The 18,133-nt window shown below is 49.1% G+C and overlaps 1 protein-coding gene across 1 annotated transcript in view; it reads left to right on the forward strand.

Annotated features, from left to right (window-relative positions):
- XKR6 (XK related 6) overlaps positions 1 to 18,133 on the forward strand; it is a 304,939-nt gene that overhangs the window by 277,274 nt on the left and 9,532 nt on the right. The window contains exon 2 of the mRNA XM_059372189.1: positions 592 to 788. Coding sequence (XP_059228172.1) covers positions 592 to 788 — 197 coding nt within the window. The remainder of the gene's footprint in view (positions 1 to 591; positions 789 to 18,133) is intronic.

The following is an 18,133-nucleotide window of genomic DNA, read 5'->3' on the forward strand; positions in this document are numbered from 1 at the left end:
ATGGTGCAGCGGCTCCCTGTCTGTCCTACACGAGAGGGACACCTAACTGTCACCCAGGACCTTGGCCCCACGTGGCTGACCAATCTGCGATTGGTCGGAGATTCACAAATCTCCTGTAGGAGATTCACAAATGCTCCTTCCCTTTCCTCCTCCCCCAGAGAGGGGCAGGGCTACATGGCAGAGGGGAAATCCTGATGGAACGTTCCCACTGGGGTCCTGAATGTGAGAACAATCACGTCCTCAGAGCTCACCTGTGATGCATCCCTGGCAGGCCCTGGGAGATCATCTGGTCCCACTCTTCCACTGTTCATTTTTTTAGATCAGTAAACCGAGGCCAGGAAGGGGAGGACTTGACTAAGACACCCCTTCCCTGGACTGCCCATCCCCTCCACCCCCAACTCCTCCACCCCAAAGACTTAGCACCCTGTCTGGGGGCTGGGGGAAAAAAACCCTGGTCCAAGCATCTGGAAGATGTCAGAGCGAAGGAGGGGACATGGGCACAGGCAGTCTTGGTTTTGGGGGATGGGGTGACCCTCCCACATTCCCTGCCCCTACCCATGCCCTCTGTGCTCTGTCTTGTTCTCTCGGCAGGTATATCCGCACCATGTACCTGGGAATTCAGAGCCAGCGGCAGAAGGAACACCAGCGACGCTTCTACTGGGCTATGATGTACGAATATGCAGACGTCAACATGTTGCGCCTCCTTGAGACCTTCCTGGAGAGCGCCCCCCAACTGGTGCTACAGCTCTGCATAATGATCCAGAAGAATAGCGCTGAGACGCTGCCCTGTGAGTGTCCCCCACACCCCCAACCAGGAGGCTGGGGAAATGACCTTATTGTTGGCTGGGACAGGGCCCTGCCTTCCAGCTGGGGGCCCCCTGGCGCCTGCCTCCTGCACACTCAGTATACCTGCACACCACGTGGGCATTGCTTGTCCCGATCCCCGAGTCCCTATCATGTGATGCTCATGCAGCCCACACTGAGAGCATGTGAGTGGTACAGGGATCCCCCACACCCATGTGCAAGCCCGCTGCACCTGCCCATGACCTCTGTGTTCCTACAAACAGAGCAGAGCCAGGGGTTCACATGTCCATGGGAGCAGAAGGATGGAGTGCCCTGGGTCTCCCAGTCTGGGGGTAATGGCCCCTTTTCTTTGGTGCTGGCCTGAGCTGAGGTGTTTGCACATCGATGGGAGCGGGGAGATGGCCCAGGGATGGCATGTGACAGAAGACTAAATCACGTTAGGCAATGCCAGCAGTTTTGGACATTTTTAAGCTGTGGTGCTCTTGCTTCAAACCCAAGTCTATGTAGCAGCCCCATTTTAAAACATGCTCAAATACTTTTGTTCTAGTTAGGTAGGAATGGCAGGACCAGAGCAGGCGCACCCCACCCACTGGCCCCACCCTCTTCATGCCCCCTGTGGCCCCAGACAGTCTCCAAGGAGCCCCAGAATCCTCCAGAGCCCAGTCAGACAGCACTGACCTCTACAGCAGTGGAATTCTCTAGGCACCACCTGAGAAGCCCTTTTGAGTTTAGATTAGTGGGTCAAGGCAGAGTCTCACACCATGGATGGTCAGACAGACTATGAGTGCCATGGTTGTCTCATGGTGTGTCTCAGAGCATACTTCAGGGGAAACGGGAACTCAGCAGGGGGGAAGTTCTAGGAGAGGAGGGGGTGAAGGTTGCATCATGTGGGGGACACTTGGAACATTTAATCTGAGGAAGACTGGGGATGCATGAAACCCAACATTTGAAGGGATATCGGGGGCAGATGGTTATCCCAAAAAGATGGAGGGAGCTACAGGGAGAGTTATTGATTCAACGTGTGGCAGACATTTCAAACAGCAGGAGCCATCCATGATGGAAAGAATGTCCCAAGACCCAAGAAGTAGTGAGTTTGCTTTCACTATGAATATTCAAGCAGAGATGCTGCTGAGGAGACTCAGTCCAGAGGTTCCTGACTCCAGAGGGCATGAGCTTGTATGACCTGGGGTAGGAAGACAGCTGCTCTCCATGCCCACCTCTCTCTGGCCCCACCTCCTTGTCCTATGGGTTCTCATCTCTGGACCCCACAGCTCCTCTAGGTGCTCCAATGGACCCTCGGTGCCACCATGTTCATGAACATCTGCAGAGCACTCTCCAGTGGATGCCCTCTGCTGCCTTACCCCACGTGGTCTGCCGAGGACAGCCAAGCTCTGGCCTTCATGGAACAGCTTTGCCTCCTTACCTTTTCCAGATTGGCTGGCCCTTTGCAATCTGCATGCCCCTAGTCACTTGTGCAAAAATGGAGTTTAATTCAAAGGCCAGCCAAATGTTCAGGCCAGTGAACTTGATCCTGACATTCAGAGCTCAGGAACCTAGTCCTGAATCCAACTGTGCTGCCAACAGAGTCCCCCACACTCTGGGAACTTGCCTACCAGATGAAGCCTCATGCCCACTCCAGTCCAGAACAGTCCCAGCTGGAAATGTCCTCAAGAGAAAGAAGCCTCAGGCCAGCTGCCTCTGTCCCTCAGAACACTGGCGGCAGTCCTCCCTAGCTCTCACAGAAACAAGAAGTTGAGGGGAAGTGGGGAACTCTGAGAAGCAGCACCCACTCTTGGAGGAGGTCTCACCCAGCCAGTGGCTCCTGGCTGGAGCCAGGGTCCAACCCAAGTCTGCAGCACCAGGGACCTGCCCCAGAGAAGGGCTGGAAAGAGCTAAATAGCTAGCTAGCTCCACTGGGGTATTGGGACACTAAGCAAGAAGCCACACTGAAGGCGGCAGGGCTGACAGTCCATCTGGTCTGTCCCTTCTTTTTTGGGTAGACTCCCATTCACATGCACACACATACTGCCACTGACATCAGGAAGACTAGGGAATGTGGGGACCCTGTCTTCAGAGCCAGGCCATCTGCTTGGGCAGTGAACTGGTGTGACTGCCCATGCTGAGGCCCTGGGAGTCCCTGTTTCTCCAGACCTTGGAGGAAAGTGTGCAGCATTCAGAGAACACCATTTGTTTCAGGACCAAGAGAATCACTTGGTGATAGATTCTGGAGCAAAGCCAGTGTCACAAGGGCTGACACACATGTCCTTGCTCTGCAAACCTTGAGAGAGCCCTCATGGACCCCCGGTGGTGGCTGAGGTGTCCAGGGATGGGCACAGTGACTGTGCCTTCTGCTGAAGCCTCCACACCTGCTGCCCTCCAATCCCCAGGCTGCAGCTCCCCAGCCCAGGGAAACGTACTCTAGAGAGTAGATTGCAGGGGTGGGGGGGTGCTGTGGTTGGGGAGGGCTCCTCTCTCTCCCATCTGAGTCTTCCATTTCCAACTCTATTGCAGTCTAAGACCCCCATCTAAACCGTCCTTTGCTCTATCGGTATCAAACTTCCCCCCAACCCCTCTGTATCGCCAGGACGGCCAAGTTATCCTTCTTGGATTCTCGGCCACACCATGGCACCCCCAAATGGATGGGGAAGGTGGCAGGGGGGATGCCAGGAGAGAGCTCCCAATAGGTCATGTGTCCCAGACAAAGATCCTGGTCATCACTTACGCCCTGCTGTGATTTTGGACATTGCCCTTCCCCTTTGCAAGACCTCCTCCTCCACTGGATATCACGGGGAAGATGGCAACGGTACATAAGAGTTCGGGGAGATGCAGGAATGTAATGCGCACGGACCACCTCATAAATTGTCAAGCTCCCAGGGCAACTAAGGGTGTGAGTTTGTCCTTTCCAGAGCCTGGTGATGAGTCGTGTGGGTCAGATCCTAAGGAGAGTCCCCCCTGCCATCCCATTTGGCTCCATGGGTCATCTGTGCCCCAGCCGTCCCTTGCTCAGCCTGTCCTTTCTGCGATCGTTTCTCAGATTATAAACATAGAGAAGCAGAATGGGAAATCTCTGGAAACTCAAGGGACAGCAGATGTTGTTCTCCAAGAGTCTGGGGTGGGCGTGGGGTAAGTCCCTGAAGGCCAAGGCCAGGGACCTGGCTCGAAGCCAGGCTGCTGGGGTGACCTGGGGGAAAAGCTGGAAGAGCAAGGGTCATGCTGCTACGGGGTTTCCTCCCTGGGGAAGCCACGCTGGCTCTATCCCCCCCACACACACACACCCCTCTTTTAGAGCCAGCGGATCCCTCAGAGGTCAGGTAAGCATTTCCCCACATTTGTTTGGCAGGTGGAATAGGTGTTTCTCAAGATAGGTTCCCATGGTTAAATGTTTTTGGGAACTGCTGGGCTAAACAAAGGTCAGTGGCAATCTCTGCGTTGGACTGTGATTTCTCAAGACAACGCTGGGGTCTGCAGCAGTAGCTGGGTTGATGGGGAAGAAGGAAACTCACCAGCACGGAGCACAGACTGCATTGGGTGTGGCATTGCCCTCTTACTTAACTGCTCACCACTGGACCATTTTGTTTAGAAACAGATGCCTTCCTTCCCTTTTCCCATAAAAGGCTGTATGAGATGTAGACATATTAAAGGAAATCAGTTTAGGGGCACCTGAGTGGCTCAGTCTGTTAAGTGTCTGCCTTGAGCTAGGGTCACGATCTCAGGGTCCTGGGATCAAGCCCCACATTGGGCTCCCTGCTCAGCGGGAAGCCTGCTTCTCCCTCTCCCACTCCTCCTGCTTGTGTTCCCTCTCTCGCTGTGTCTCTGTCAAATAAATAATAAAATCTTTTAAAAAAATAATAAAAATAAAGAAAATCAGTTTAAATATTAGAAATTGGAGAAGGGGAAAGAAAGCCTGCATATTTAGAAGGGACATGGTAACCTGGAGTCTTCCTGCCATGGGAATGCTTGCCGCAAGGCAGTGTAGAAATATGGAAGTGACGCCCATCCTATTTGACAGCTCTGACCTTTTGGAAGTTACTGAGCCATTCTTTTCCTCAGTTTTCCTTTCTCTGAAATAGGGATAATATCAGTACCTACCATTATGAACCTTTGTTGGCATGACCAATGACCAATGTCATGGTCCACATCTGGCTATTTTGTTGTTGGTGGTGGAGATTTTAATTGTAGATACACTTTCTGAATTGGACTTCAAGCTGTGCTGGTGGGATCCATGGCTAACTGGCCTTGCTTTGGCGGGCTTTGATCATACTTGTCCCTTTACACTGTTAATTCTAGTAGGTGGTTAGGAGATCACTGCCATGATCACTTTAGTAGGCAAGTTTTCCTTTGATCTTGCCCCATGTCAACCTATCCCAACCTTTCCCATCCCCACCTTGTGGTCCTCACGTTGGCTGGCTTAATAGTGCGGTATGCAGCCTGCAAGACAGATTGTATCCAATTTCCCCAAAAGACCACACGCAAGTGAAAAATACAATAATAATCCACAACCATACAAATATTATTCCAGAGTCATGTAAGCACCTCAGCGGGGTCTTCTTTAATCTGATGTCTTGAAAGTTTGAACAAAGGAAAAATAAATATATGAAGGGAGCCTATTATGCTGACATGCCATTTATGCTGATGGTGAGGCTGGTGGTGTGTGCTGAAAGCTTGGCCATATTACAGGCAGTGAGGGGGTTTGGAGAGCAGTTGGCATGGCAGGAAAAGTGAGACTGAGTGTCACTCCCACCTCTACCACTTACTGACTTTACGGCGTAAGACAAGTTCATTTCCTAACTGGCTTCTGGATATGTAAAGTGTGAATTGTAAGTACTTTTGGAGGTTGTTCTGAAGGTCTAATGAGCTACACATACACTCCTATGGCAGCTTGTTTGGCATGTGCTGGATATTTAATGCCATCTGCCATTCAACAAAAATGCATTCATTTGGATGCCATACCATGTGTGGAGGGGCAACAGGGAACACAACAGATGCAGTCCCTGCCCTCATAGGTCTCCCATTTCTCTGAGAAGAAAGGACAAAATCAATGAGACCAATGGTATATGTTAAGTGATTTGAAGCAAACAAACCTGGTGCTGAGACCTCAGATAATGTGCGGGGTGGGGGGAGAGCCTCCCTTGGGCAAGAGTGTCAGAGAAAGACTCTCCAAAGAGTTGACATTTAGGCTGAGTATAAATGAAGAAAAGGAACCAACTATGGGAAGGGCAGGAATAGCTTCCCAGGCAGGGGGAACAGCATATGCAAATGTCCTGAGGTAGGAAAAGCCTGGCTTGTTCCAGAACGTGAGAAGACCCAGCATAGCTAAGGTTGTTGTTGGTGATGGAAGTGGGGGGAGGAAAGTGATATCAGGGGGAGTGTGGGGAAGAAGTCAGGGGCTGATCAGGCAGGGGCCATGGGGTCCTGCAAGGAGCTTGATTTGATGCCAAGTGCAGTGCGAAGTTACATAGGAAAGCTCTAGGATCAGACCTGCATTTAAAAATGATCCCCCTTTCCTGATGTTCAGGGAAGAGAGCATATGCTGAGCCAAGAGATCCAGGGATGAAGTTATGGGGGAGAGAGCATTTGGGAAATGATGCTAAGTGCACAAATTTGGGGGCCATTCTGGAAAGTTAACCAATAGGACTTGGTAGAGCTTATGTCCACAGTGTTAGAAGGGTGAGGTGGTGGTTTCTAACTGGGTGTGTTGAGATAGAAGAGACTCTGTGGGGGAACAGTTTTGGGGCATTGGATCAAGAATTAGCAGCTCTATCACTTTTCCTTACTTCTTCATTTTTTTTGACAATTCCACAAGAACATAGGCAGGGGGTGGGGGGAAGGGTGGGACACTTACGCCCTCATAACCTCCAGGTCTGCCTTTTTTATTTAAGCCCACATTGAGGAGTTATCTGATACATGGGGCTCTGATGACCACTTTCTCTTGGTATCACACCACTCCCATTTGTCAGGCACCTGCTGTGGCCCAGGGGGTGTGTTGGGAATGTGCTTGCGAAGACATCTGCCCTTCAGGAGTTTATGTCTGGTACAGCAATTTTTAAATTCCGTGATAGCTGTATGCACAGAGAAGGGATCTGTAACTGCTTCAGGGGGCGTGACAGAGGAGGTAGTATTTGATCTGGGTCTTGATGGAGGAACAGGAGCTTGCCTGAAAGGGAAGTTTGGGTGGCTCTTATGGACAGGGGAACTATAAGTGCTAAGAGATGGGGAGGCCTGGGAGAGCAAGGGGCAGGCAGGGAGTGTGTGGTCATGGGTGCTGAGAACATGGGGTGTATTGTGGCAAGTGTGCAGGGCAGCAGCAATGATAGCAATGATGCTATCAATGCTGGTTAGGACTTTTGGGGAGCTCAATTATGTGCCAGAGACTAGTTCAAGAGCTTTATATGATTCACCCATTAAAGTCCCATGGCAGCCCTATGAGTAGATAACTTTTTATTATTCCCATTTCATCCCACATATGATGAAACTGAGGTCCAGAGACTTTGAGTAACAGCATGAGGCAGCCACCAGGCTTGTAACTGATATGGCAGGATCTTTGTCTGCATGGTTGGGCTCCAGTGGCTGTGTTCTAAGCAGGGATGGTTGTGTCTAAGTCTTGAAGAGACAGACTTAGGTGGGTTCTGCAGGAAGTTGTTATTGATGCAGGGAGGGAACAGAGGCTGATACGCACTGTGGACCCATCAGCTCCATTGTGTTTGTGTGTGTGTGTTTGTGTGTGTGTGTATCTTAGATGCAATTATACTGACAAGATCAGAAGATGATGCTTCCGCTTCTTGTCCCTGAAATCTCTGTCCAGGGATTGGCTTTTTGAAAATATTCTTAGTTTTCCAGAGTATTTTGTGCAAGCCACCTCTGCTAAGCATACAGGGAGAAGCCTTGCTGTCTTACTATGGAGCTAAGCTTGGCTGACCAAGGGGTGAGGATATGGGACCCTCCTGCTCCCCTAAACACCTATTAGTGATAAAGACACATAGCCTTGTAACTGGCCTTTCCTTGGGGTTAGTTTCTGTTCCGACCCTGGAGACCAAGAGAGTTTGGCCAGACACAAGTGGGTTGCTTACCCAGTTAGAGTTTTGGTAACCCCTATTTCCATATGGTGCAAGTGGCTTCTGTCTTCTTAGGTCGCTCTAGGAACCCTCAGAGAAAATTCCAGGCATCCCCAGATACCCTCTGAGCCAGATGTGTTCCCCTTGATCATCTAATTCAGATAGAGGGCAAGACTGGAAGCCCCCAGATGGGACCAGAAACTCCAGATGACCCCAAGGGCTGAGGCTGGAACTTGAAGGTAGAGACACCTCCGGAGCACAGAACCACTCCTGCTCAGGGAGCACCCACAGGAGACATGCTTCTCCCGAGGGCAAGTGGTTCTCTCAGAGAGGATCAAAAGCAGATCTGACTTGTTCTCACAGGTGACACTCCACCATGCAAAACTTTATAGGTGCCCCAGTACCCTGTGAGTGGCAAGCAGGCAGATTCTGGCAGAGGTCCACATAAAGGCACCTCTGATGTCAAAACACTTGAATCTCATGACTTCAGTGTCCAAAGGGATTTAAAGCAATGGGACCTTTGAACTGAAGAGGTTGACTAGGCTGTCTAACCCACCCTCCTTGTTTAACGTGTGGGAAGCTGAAGCACAGAGGAGTAAATTGCCCAAGAGCACACAGTAAGGAAAGCTCTCAGAAGAAGCTCCTCTTCCTGCCACACCGGGCCTGCAGCTGAGATGGTAGCATGGCATCTACAGCCTGGAGTTCAAATACCAGGCTTCACCCAGATAGTTCTTCCTGCCCCCCGACCTAGCCATCAGTAACCGCCACATCCAGCACCAAAGTTACATAAAAACTGGCATCTTTACTAAGATGAGGAAGCATGAGAAGTATTAAACCCTGCCTTCAGACACTGAGTTCTAAGATATAATTAGGGCCTTTGCTTTCTGTGTCTTCAGTGTCAACCTCCCTAATAGTCTTCTTTCTTAACTTCACTTGCTGGGTCCTCTTGCATCAAAGCCTCTCCAGCACCTTGCACTTTACCTTCACATTGTACTTCTTTTTCTAGCCAGAGCCCTGACAGCATCCAAGCGATTCACGAAGGCATGTTTCTCTGCTCCTTTTGAGCTAAATTTTCTTTGCCTTTGTCTTCAGCTGTCAGCCCCCAAAGCCCTTCCTCCCTTCCCTAGCGAGGACGTAATTCATCCTGGAGGAAACTTCTCGGACATCCATCTCCTTGGTCAGCTTACCCTTCCACGTGAAGTCAAGAAAGAGCCCCCTTCCGGTCTGGGCTCTCAGGAAAAAGGAAGGCCCGGGGGGGTGTCCATAGCTGTTGGATGGCTTCAGCATCCATTCATCCCTCCTCCTCTCACAGGGGAAGACTTCCATGTCCATCTTCTTGGGAGATTCCTTTTTTTCTTATGTAAGAAATGCATTCTGGTCTCTTTCTAGTCCTGCTCCTATGGACATTAGCTGTCACTCTCAGTGTCTGAGACACAAAAATTAATTCCTTGATCATTTAGGATTCTGGTTAAAAGGTGAAGCTGTCACGTGGAAAGTGATGGTAATCTAGTCATGTGACCCAAAGGTGACAGATCTGAGAACCAGAGCTATGAATTTCCCACTCAGTGTTCTCATTACCAAGAAGTAAAGCTTGCCATCAAAACAGCCAGTCTGGGGGCATCTGGGTGGCGCAGCCGGCTGAGCATCTGACTCTTGGTTTTGGCTTGAGTCATGATCTCGTGGTCGTAGGATCGAGGCTCTCGTCAGGCTCCATGCTCAGTATGGAGTCAGCTTCAGATTCTTTCTCCCTCTCCCTCTGTCCCTCCCTGCTTGAATTCATGCTCTTTCTCTCTCTTGCAAGTAAATAAAGTCTTAACACACACACACACACAATTGATTCATTGCATTCGTTGCAGGTAACAAATCACTCGTCCAGAGTCACAGGGAGCCTCCATGCTCCCCCAGCCCTTACCAGTGGACAGAGCCCTTCTCACTAGCTCATTCCCTTGCTTAGCTGGAGTTGCCCATCTCCAAGAGCTGCTCCAGGGTTTCAGACCAAGTCGGTACAGAGGTCTTCCAGACTTTGATGTCAATTTCTAGGCTTAGCTGGAAGCAGGTAAAGAAAGGAAAAGATGTTCAATACCCTGTTCCCTCCTTTCTCCTGGCCAACTGTATCTTCCTCACCTATAACCGAAAGGTAGAGAGGTGCACAGGCATGACTGCCTTCTCCAGCTGGAACACAGATTGGCCTCTCCCATTTCCCCCATGGTGGTGGGAGTAGCCAGTGCTTTCCCCCTTTCTCCAGCTCTGTTTCCTGTGTTCTCCAGCTCTGAGGCATCACCCTCCTTCTCTCCTATGTGACATCTACTTGCATCTGCACACAGTGTTCCCTGACCAGCCAACTCCAAGGTATAGTCCTACTTCAGCTACCCATGGCTCCTTGTTCAAAAGCACTTTAAAACCGTATACTTTTAAACAGAATTTGCAAGAATTTTCAGCAGAGACCTCCACTCTTCCTGTGCACGCTCCAGCTTAATCTGCACACGGTTCTGAGGCCCTGGCTGAGATGGCCCCTAACAACTGGCAAAAGGAAAGAGAGGCAGGATTCTTTTTTCTATTTTTAATCATAGTAGGAATACTACATGTGAAATCCATCCTCTTAAACTCAAATTTTCAAGTGCAAAAGAAAATACAGTATGTGCATACAAAGGAGACTTCTTAAAACAGCAGGACAAATATGAGAAAGGCAAGCTAAATCGATTTCATTATACTTATCACCAATGGAACAGCAATTGGCAAAACTGGAAATGTTTGTGCATCCAATGCCCAAACACAGAGGGCCATCCAGACAAGGCTTCCTGAGCTTGCACAGGCTGTCCAGGACCATCTTGCGAGGAAATGCAAATTCAGAAGCCTGAGCAGTAATGGGGCCTCTTGTTCACTTATTTGGTAACTATTTATTAAGCACCTACAATGTGCCAAGCAGGGTTCTAGGAGCTGGGAGCAGATATAGTCATAGACAAAACAGAGAGAAGAAAGCCCTGCCCTCACAGAGCTTACAGTTCTCGCAGGGAGAGGCAAACAAGAAACAAAACAATTATCTTATTTTCTGTGTTAACAAACCAGAGGCTCTCAGGAGAGCAACGAAACTGGGAAGAGAGACAGGAGGGGAGCAGAGCTGGGAAAGGTTTCCTGGACAAGGTGACCTCTGAGCAAAGATGTGAGGATGGGAGGGAGCCAGCCCCGCAGATTTTGGAAGCAAGTGTGCCAGGAAGAGAGGACAGCCAAGAGCAAGGCCTTGAGCTGAGCGAATGCCTCCGGTGTCTGAGAAGTGGCAGGGAGGCTGAGATGGGTCTCTCGGCTGCTTCTGTAGCTTAGCCTGGCCTAGGGGTCTTGCCAACATTCATTTATTTAAATAGCTTCATTGAGACACAATTTACATACCATTCAATTCATCCACTTGAAATGTACAAGTCACTGGCTTTATTTTCTTAAAATATTATTTAGTCATTTATTTATCTGAGAGGCAGATAGAGTGTGCACATATATGAGCAGGGGGAGGGAGAAGCAGACTCTCCACTGAGCAGGGAGCCTGATGCAGGCTTCATCCCAGGACTCTGGAATCATGACCTGAGCTGAAGGCAGATGCTTACCGCCTGAGCCACCTAGGCACCCCAAGTCACTGGCTTTTGTGTATTTGCAGAGTTGTTACCATCACTACAATTCATCTGAGAACATTTTCTTTGCCCCACAAAGGCACTTCGCCCCTCTTAGAGCTGCTCCCCTGTAAGGATTTTCTCCAACTTCCCTGCAGAGGGCAAAGGCTGGCAGAAGGAGCACTGGGTGGGGAGTCTGCTGTGCTAGAATGCTCTGCTGGATTCTGGTCAGATCCCTGCAACCTCATCTTCTCTGGGCCTGGTTACTATGAATGAGGATAGGAAGGACCCCTGAAGACCCTTTCAGCCCTGATAGCTTATGACTCTAAGGAAGAGAAGGGGGTGGGAATCTCAGTGAAATTGGGTCAGTAGTGATCTTTAATTAGCCTTGACATTCACATTAGAGAGGATCGCGGGAATGTGGAGCTCCAGGAAAGACTGCAGTGAAATCATCTTCAAAAGATCTTTTCTATTCCTTAAGATTCCCAAGGAAAGAAAGTCTGAGAGCTCCATGAACAATGCCTTCCTGTGTCTCACATGTCTTACCACTGGGGAGGGGAATAGAAGGGCAGAGACCCCGGGGAAGGAAACCCTGGGAGGTGACACCCCTCGGCTGTTCCACATCCTGCATGGTTATAGATGAATCGCCTTCTCTGAGGGCCTCAACTTGTTCATCTGTAAAATTTACCCCCAGGACCCCATTCGATCCTGGACCCAGCTGGAGATATGAGGCTGGTCAGGACATCAAGAAGAGTTCTAGGGTGTTGCATTCACTCTAGGGCCAACCTGAGGTAAGGATGGGTCCAAAGCTGACCAGAGGAGAACTGAGACCTCAGTGAATTCTAGACCGTCTTGGGTGTTCAGGCTCTACATGCCCCAGGCTGCCTGCCAGACCTTAGAGCTAAGAAGGCTGCCAGCTGGAAAATCTGTCCCCCTGTGACAAACCTGGGGGCCCCCATGTTCCTTTCATCCTTCAGCTTCACCAGTGACAGCCCAGAGCTTTGAGTCCTTTTCTGCTTGTCTGCATGTTGGTGTACTGGGACTGTCCTCTGGAAGAAAAGTTGCTGTGTCCTGTGTGGCCCTATAGAAAGCTCCCAGTGTGGAACTCCCATGCCTGGCTTCACACACCTGCTCTGCAGCTTCTCCAACAAGGCCTTCACCTCTTTGAGCCTCGGGGTTCCCATTTGTAGAGCACAGCTAATAACTCCTGCCTCAGAGGGGTTTTGTCAGGAGTAAGTGAAATGCATTTGTTCTCCACACATGAGAGGCCTTCTGACAATGGAGGCTGGTATTTCCACTGCCAGCCAAGAAAGGCACACACTGCTGCCATCGTCAGCAAGGCTCTGATTGGACGCCATTTTCCCTGGAAGGCTTTTCTTGACTAGGGCCATTGGCCACTGAGAAGTTGAGCTCAGGGGCCAGGACCACTCCAGGGTCAGCCCCACACGGGCACACAGCCACTCACCTGCTCAGCAGTCCTGCTTTTCTGGTCACCTGAGTGGCTATGGGACTAAACAGTATCTGAGACCTGCCTGTGCTCCTTGCCCTTCCTGAGCTTCTGTCACAGCTCCATCTGGAAGCATGGCTAGCACAGTTGAGTGGAGAGCAGTGGCCATGAGGCCAGAATGCCCACAGTCCAGTTCTAGTTAATCAAGGTTGGTCGTCTTCAGGGCCTTGGTGGCCCCAGGTAAGGGAACCCAAGACCATTTTGGCTGGCAGAATTCCTAGGGCTTGGAGAGCCATATCATATCCCACTCCATGGGAGACAGGATGCACTCTGACTCCCAACCTTTTAAAAAGATTTTATCAGCTTGGGATGCCAGGGTGGCATAGTTGGTTGAACTTCTGATTCTTGGTTTTGGTTCAGGCCGTGGTCTCAGGGTCGTGAGATTGAGCCCCACGTCAGGCTCCGTGCTTGAGTAATATAGTGTCTGCTTGAGTTTCTCTCTCCCTCACCTTCTCCCCTCCCACCCATGCTCTCTCTCTCTCTCTCTCTCTCTCTCTCTCTCTAATATAAACAAGTCTTCAGAGAGAAGATTTTATCACCTTCTAAGTGACTATAACTTTCCAAGTCTCCTCCTACACAAAGCCTGCAAGCCCTGAATCATTGCACTTCTGAAGGGGCAGGAGACAGGAGGAGGAGGCTGCAGTGAACTTTGCTTTTGCCTCTAGAGGTATGGTCTCATCCTATATTATTCCAAACAGGCCAGGAACAGCACCTTGACATCCTACGGAAAAACTCAAAAACTTGAAGCCTAGATTTTACCAACCCAAAACAGAGGAAAAACAATGCCAGGAAGCTGAGCAAAGCAGTCTCTCAAAGCCATTCCGCCTTCCAGGTTGAGGCTTTCTGCTCCCTCTGACTTTCCTGCTCATCCATTTCCATATCAGTAATATTGAAAACTTAAGATGAACTAGTGCACATGAGGCATTTTAGAATTTCTAGAGCACTTTGACCCCTGTCATGATGCTCAGGATTGTTGACATGACCATCATGAAGGCACACATTTGGCACCACAAAATACTCAATGGGTATTCAGTATGTATCTATACACTACATATATTCATTCTCTCTATATAGATGTAGGGGTATATACACACTATGTAGAGGTATATGAATATATTGTATAGTATGTATATATATCAAAGATGTGCCTATATGTTTTATACTCATAATTCATTAAATATTCCAAATCCACATATTTAGCCAAGGTTCACAAATAGTAAAATAAGGTCAGATCTGTTTGTACCAAGGCCTCTGTCCATTCCAGGGCATCTCAACCTGGGTTAAAATGCACTCACTCTGGGAACATCAGGGTTTTGAGCCTGATTGGCCATTTGCTCCTCAAGGAGAAGGGATTTACTGGAGCTTTCCAGTGAGAGCAGATGGCCTTCTTCACTGTGTGCTCCAGGCCAGCCAGGATCCAGGCGTCTGTGAGTCCTGCACCACGCCAGCTGAGTGGTTGACATTTGTTCTAGAATCTCTAAAGTTTGTCTTTCTCCAGCTTGCTGTGAAGATAGTATTTTGATAACTCTGACAGCATCTTAGAAAGAGGAGACAAGCGAACAGAGGGCTGGCTTTAGTTTTCCTCTGTTGGGTCCTTTAAATATCAGTGCTTAACCTTGAAGCTCCTCAAGGGGAGCGCGGCTACCTTCCTGTATTATCCACCATGTCCGCAGAGCAGCCGTGAGCCCCTGAAGTGTGCTGCTCAGAAGAGATGCATCCTGCAGATATCAGACCCCAGAGATGCTATTCCCACAGCCTCTCTTGACGTCACACTGTGTCCGCACCCCACGGGCCTCTTCAAGAATAGTCACTCCTCAGGAAGAACTCTTTAGAAAGCTTCCATCTCCAGCTATTAGACACACCCACGTTCCTGGTTTGGTTTTTGACTTACTGAAAATATTGAGGAAGTTGGAATACCCAATCACAGGGCTTCTTAACCTCATCATTAAAAGATCTGGGGCTGTGGAGGGGGGACTGTCCTGTGCATTATAGAAAGTTTAGCAACACCCCTAGCCCCTACCCACTAAACACCAGTAGCACTCACACCTGGTGTTATGACATTACCTAATGTTCCTGGTGAGGGTGGGGGCAAAATCAGTCCTGTTGCAGACTTCTGTTCTGCTGTTAAATGGATGATGTTGCTATTGTGGGCTGAATCTGGCCCCCTCTCGATGGGTTTGTTTGCATGGGAAAGGCACCCATTTCTTGCTCTTCCTTGGAGGGTCAGCAGGGCGCCAGAGTCAAAGCAGGAGAATAAAAGGACATGCTTGATGCAGTAACCTCGGGCACATCCTCTTACCTCCTTGAGCCTTGGTTTTCTCGTGGTAAAATGGGTCGCCAATAGACATTTCAATAGACATTCATTACTAAATGAAGTAACACTAGCAAAGTATGTGGTATAATACCAGATACATAGGGAACAATAAATGTTAGTTCGTCTTCATTTGTCTCTTCTATCCTCGAGGATTTCTTCCTGAGGGACAAAGGCATACATATTTGTTCCCAGGGAATTGCCCTGTCCCACATTAAGGGCTAGAGGTGGGTGGTTGTCATGACCGATTGGGTCACTGGCCCCTTTCCCTATGGGCTCACTTGGGAATCAGACAGCTATGGGCTTTTGTTATGAGAAAAATACCCATGCAATTTTTTTTTTTTTTACCTGCTCAATTTTGTGCATAGTTTCAGAAGGACCAGACCAAATGGCTGCCCTTGGAAAATATCTACCTCAAAAAAAAAAAAAAGAAAAGAAAAAGAAAGAAAGAAAGGAACGAAGTAAAAGTAAAAGGTGGTAGGGAAAGGCTAAGGTAGAAAACAAATCATGGAAAGTGGGAGGAGACATGGGGTGGGGAGAGGTGGGGGTGTCAGTTTTTTAGTGTGGCGGTGAGGGATGCTGGCTGGGAAGGTGGTCTCTGAGTCAAGGGCTCAGTGAAGCACTTGGATATCTGGAGGAAGGGTGTTTGAGGCAGAGGAAGAGCAAGTGCTTATGCCCTGAGTTGGGAGGGAGCCTGGAGCACATCTGGGGCTGAGGGAGTGCCAGGAACTGGGGGGAGGTGAGAACACTAGCACCCCAGACCCCAGGCAAGGGGCTGGGTCCTGTAGGGCCTTGCATAAAAGCCTAACACCATGAAAGGAACTTAGATCTGCACCCACTGGGGAAGGGAGTTACTGAAGGGCATGAGCAGGGAATTGGCAGATTACACTTATTACTCCCAGGCAGTATTATGGGGGGCCCTGAAGGCCCTTAAAAGGACCCAGATGGTGTTAACCCTGAACAAGATGACACATCAGTCAGGAGAGGATGGCCATGCCATGATGTGGAATACTCAAACAATTCTGGTGCCTTAAAACCAGAAATGATTCACTTCCTGCTGGTGGCATGTCTGTCACAGGTCACTGGTGAAGCAGCTTGTTCTTGGAGCATGGGAGAGCATGGCCTTCTGCCTGGAAGTGACACACGTATTTGTGCTCATGTGTCCCTGGTCAGAGCCAGTCACAGACCGCACTTGAGTTCAACAGAACAGGATTGCATATCCTCTCATGGGAAAGGCACAGAAAATCAGTGACCATGGGCAGCCCACCATGCCTGGGAGGCCACACAGCAGGGCATACTATGGCTTAGTTGGTTTGGCGGGATTGTGAATAGACTTTTAGGACAAGAGCAGATGCAGGGAAATGATCTAGGAGGCCATTCCAGCAGCCCAGGCAAGGGAGACGGATGAGAGATACGCTTCCACACATTCTGGGTGCTCAGGACCTTCCAGGGGTGGGCCCTCAGTTTGCCAGGCCCACAAATTTGACTTTGTAAGTGCTCACAGAGAGGATCAGAGGGCTGCCACACAGTAACCAAACTGATAAGGAATTGATATATAAATCTGAATGCTAATTCGTTAATCTGTGGTTTTGGGTGAGGAGACACACTTCCTCTAGTGTTTACAAAAGGACTCTGAGTTCGGAAGCTAAGCAGGTCTGCATTCAAACCCTTCTTCTGTGATTTCTTAACTACTTAATAATGGAAAAGCTTGTTAGCTTGTGAGCCTTAGTCTCTCCATCTTCAAATAAGCCCGTTACTTCAGATAAATTTACAGGGAAGAATAACTGAGTTACTTTGTATCATGTGCTCGGCCTAGAGTCTGGGCCATGGTAGCTGTTCAGTAGAGAAGAGAGATCATTATTACTGAATTTTTATTAGGGATTATCAGAAAATGATCAGCCTGGATACAGAGCCAATAAAGAGATATTCGCAAAAACCGTGGGAAGATGACATTCTACAACACAGACTACCTGTGTAGTGGCCAAATTCTGTTCCCCTTGATCCATCTCCCTGATGTTAAAGAACTTTTTCTTCAGGATATGGTATGGTTTCTCAGATGTCAGCTTTCCTGACACCTTCCAGTCTTCCTGCCCTCTGTTTACACCAGGCCACTTCAATTGCCCTTGGGTTTTTCCACATTGACTCAGCCACACATACTTGTCGGTCCTAAGGGTGCCATCCACAGATGGTGGATGCCATCTTCTTTTTGGACCCTCACTAAGGGTCAGTCTGGAAATATCAAGGGTGTCTTAAGGTTACCCTATGTGGTAACCTCCTGTGGGGATCACACCCTCTCCAAACACAGAAATGTGACCAAAATGAGGATGTCAAAGCTTGCAAAATCCTGAGGGTCAAAGAAGACTGTCAGATCATCAATGATTTACTGTGAGCATATTGTTAGAGAAAGTTTAAAAAGGGGATTGGTTTCTTTGTTGCTTTCACATGAAACTTACTAAGTATTATTCTGACTGATAGCCAATAGTGTGTTGTTTTGCCTAGAAGTATGGTGTTGGAATATGGAGGGCAGCCTTATGGCTAATTTGCAATGAGGCCCACTAAATTTTCAAGAAGGATAGTAGATCCTGACAAGTAGTGTGCTGGTAAATGCTAACAACCAGCTCTTAGCAGATTTGGGGGCCCCCTGGTTTGTTAAAGTAGAAATTTGTAAATATTTCCACCACACCTATTTCAAGCCCCCCACTTGACATTGGGGAAGTTTCCTTCTCCCCATTGCCTGACTGGGAAAGTAACTTTGTACCAGGTGTTCCCTTGTTGTGTCTCCTGGGTGGAGGTGAGGACAGGAGACAGGCAGGAATCTTTCAAGAACTGTGCACACAGCTGCTATGTCTTTTTCCTGGGAGCA

Source organism: Mustela nigripes, chromosome 1, assembly GCF_022355385.1.
Source record: "Mustela nigripes isolate SB6536 chromosome 1, MUSNIG.SB6536, whole genome shotgun sequence".
Taxonomy (NCBI): Eukaryota; Metazoa; Chordata; class Mammalia; order Carnivora; family Mustelidae; genus Mustela; species Mustela nigripes.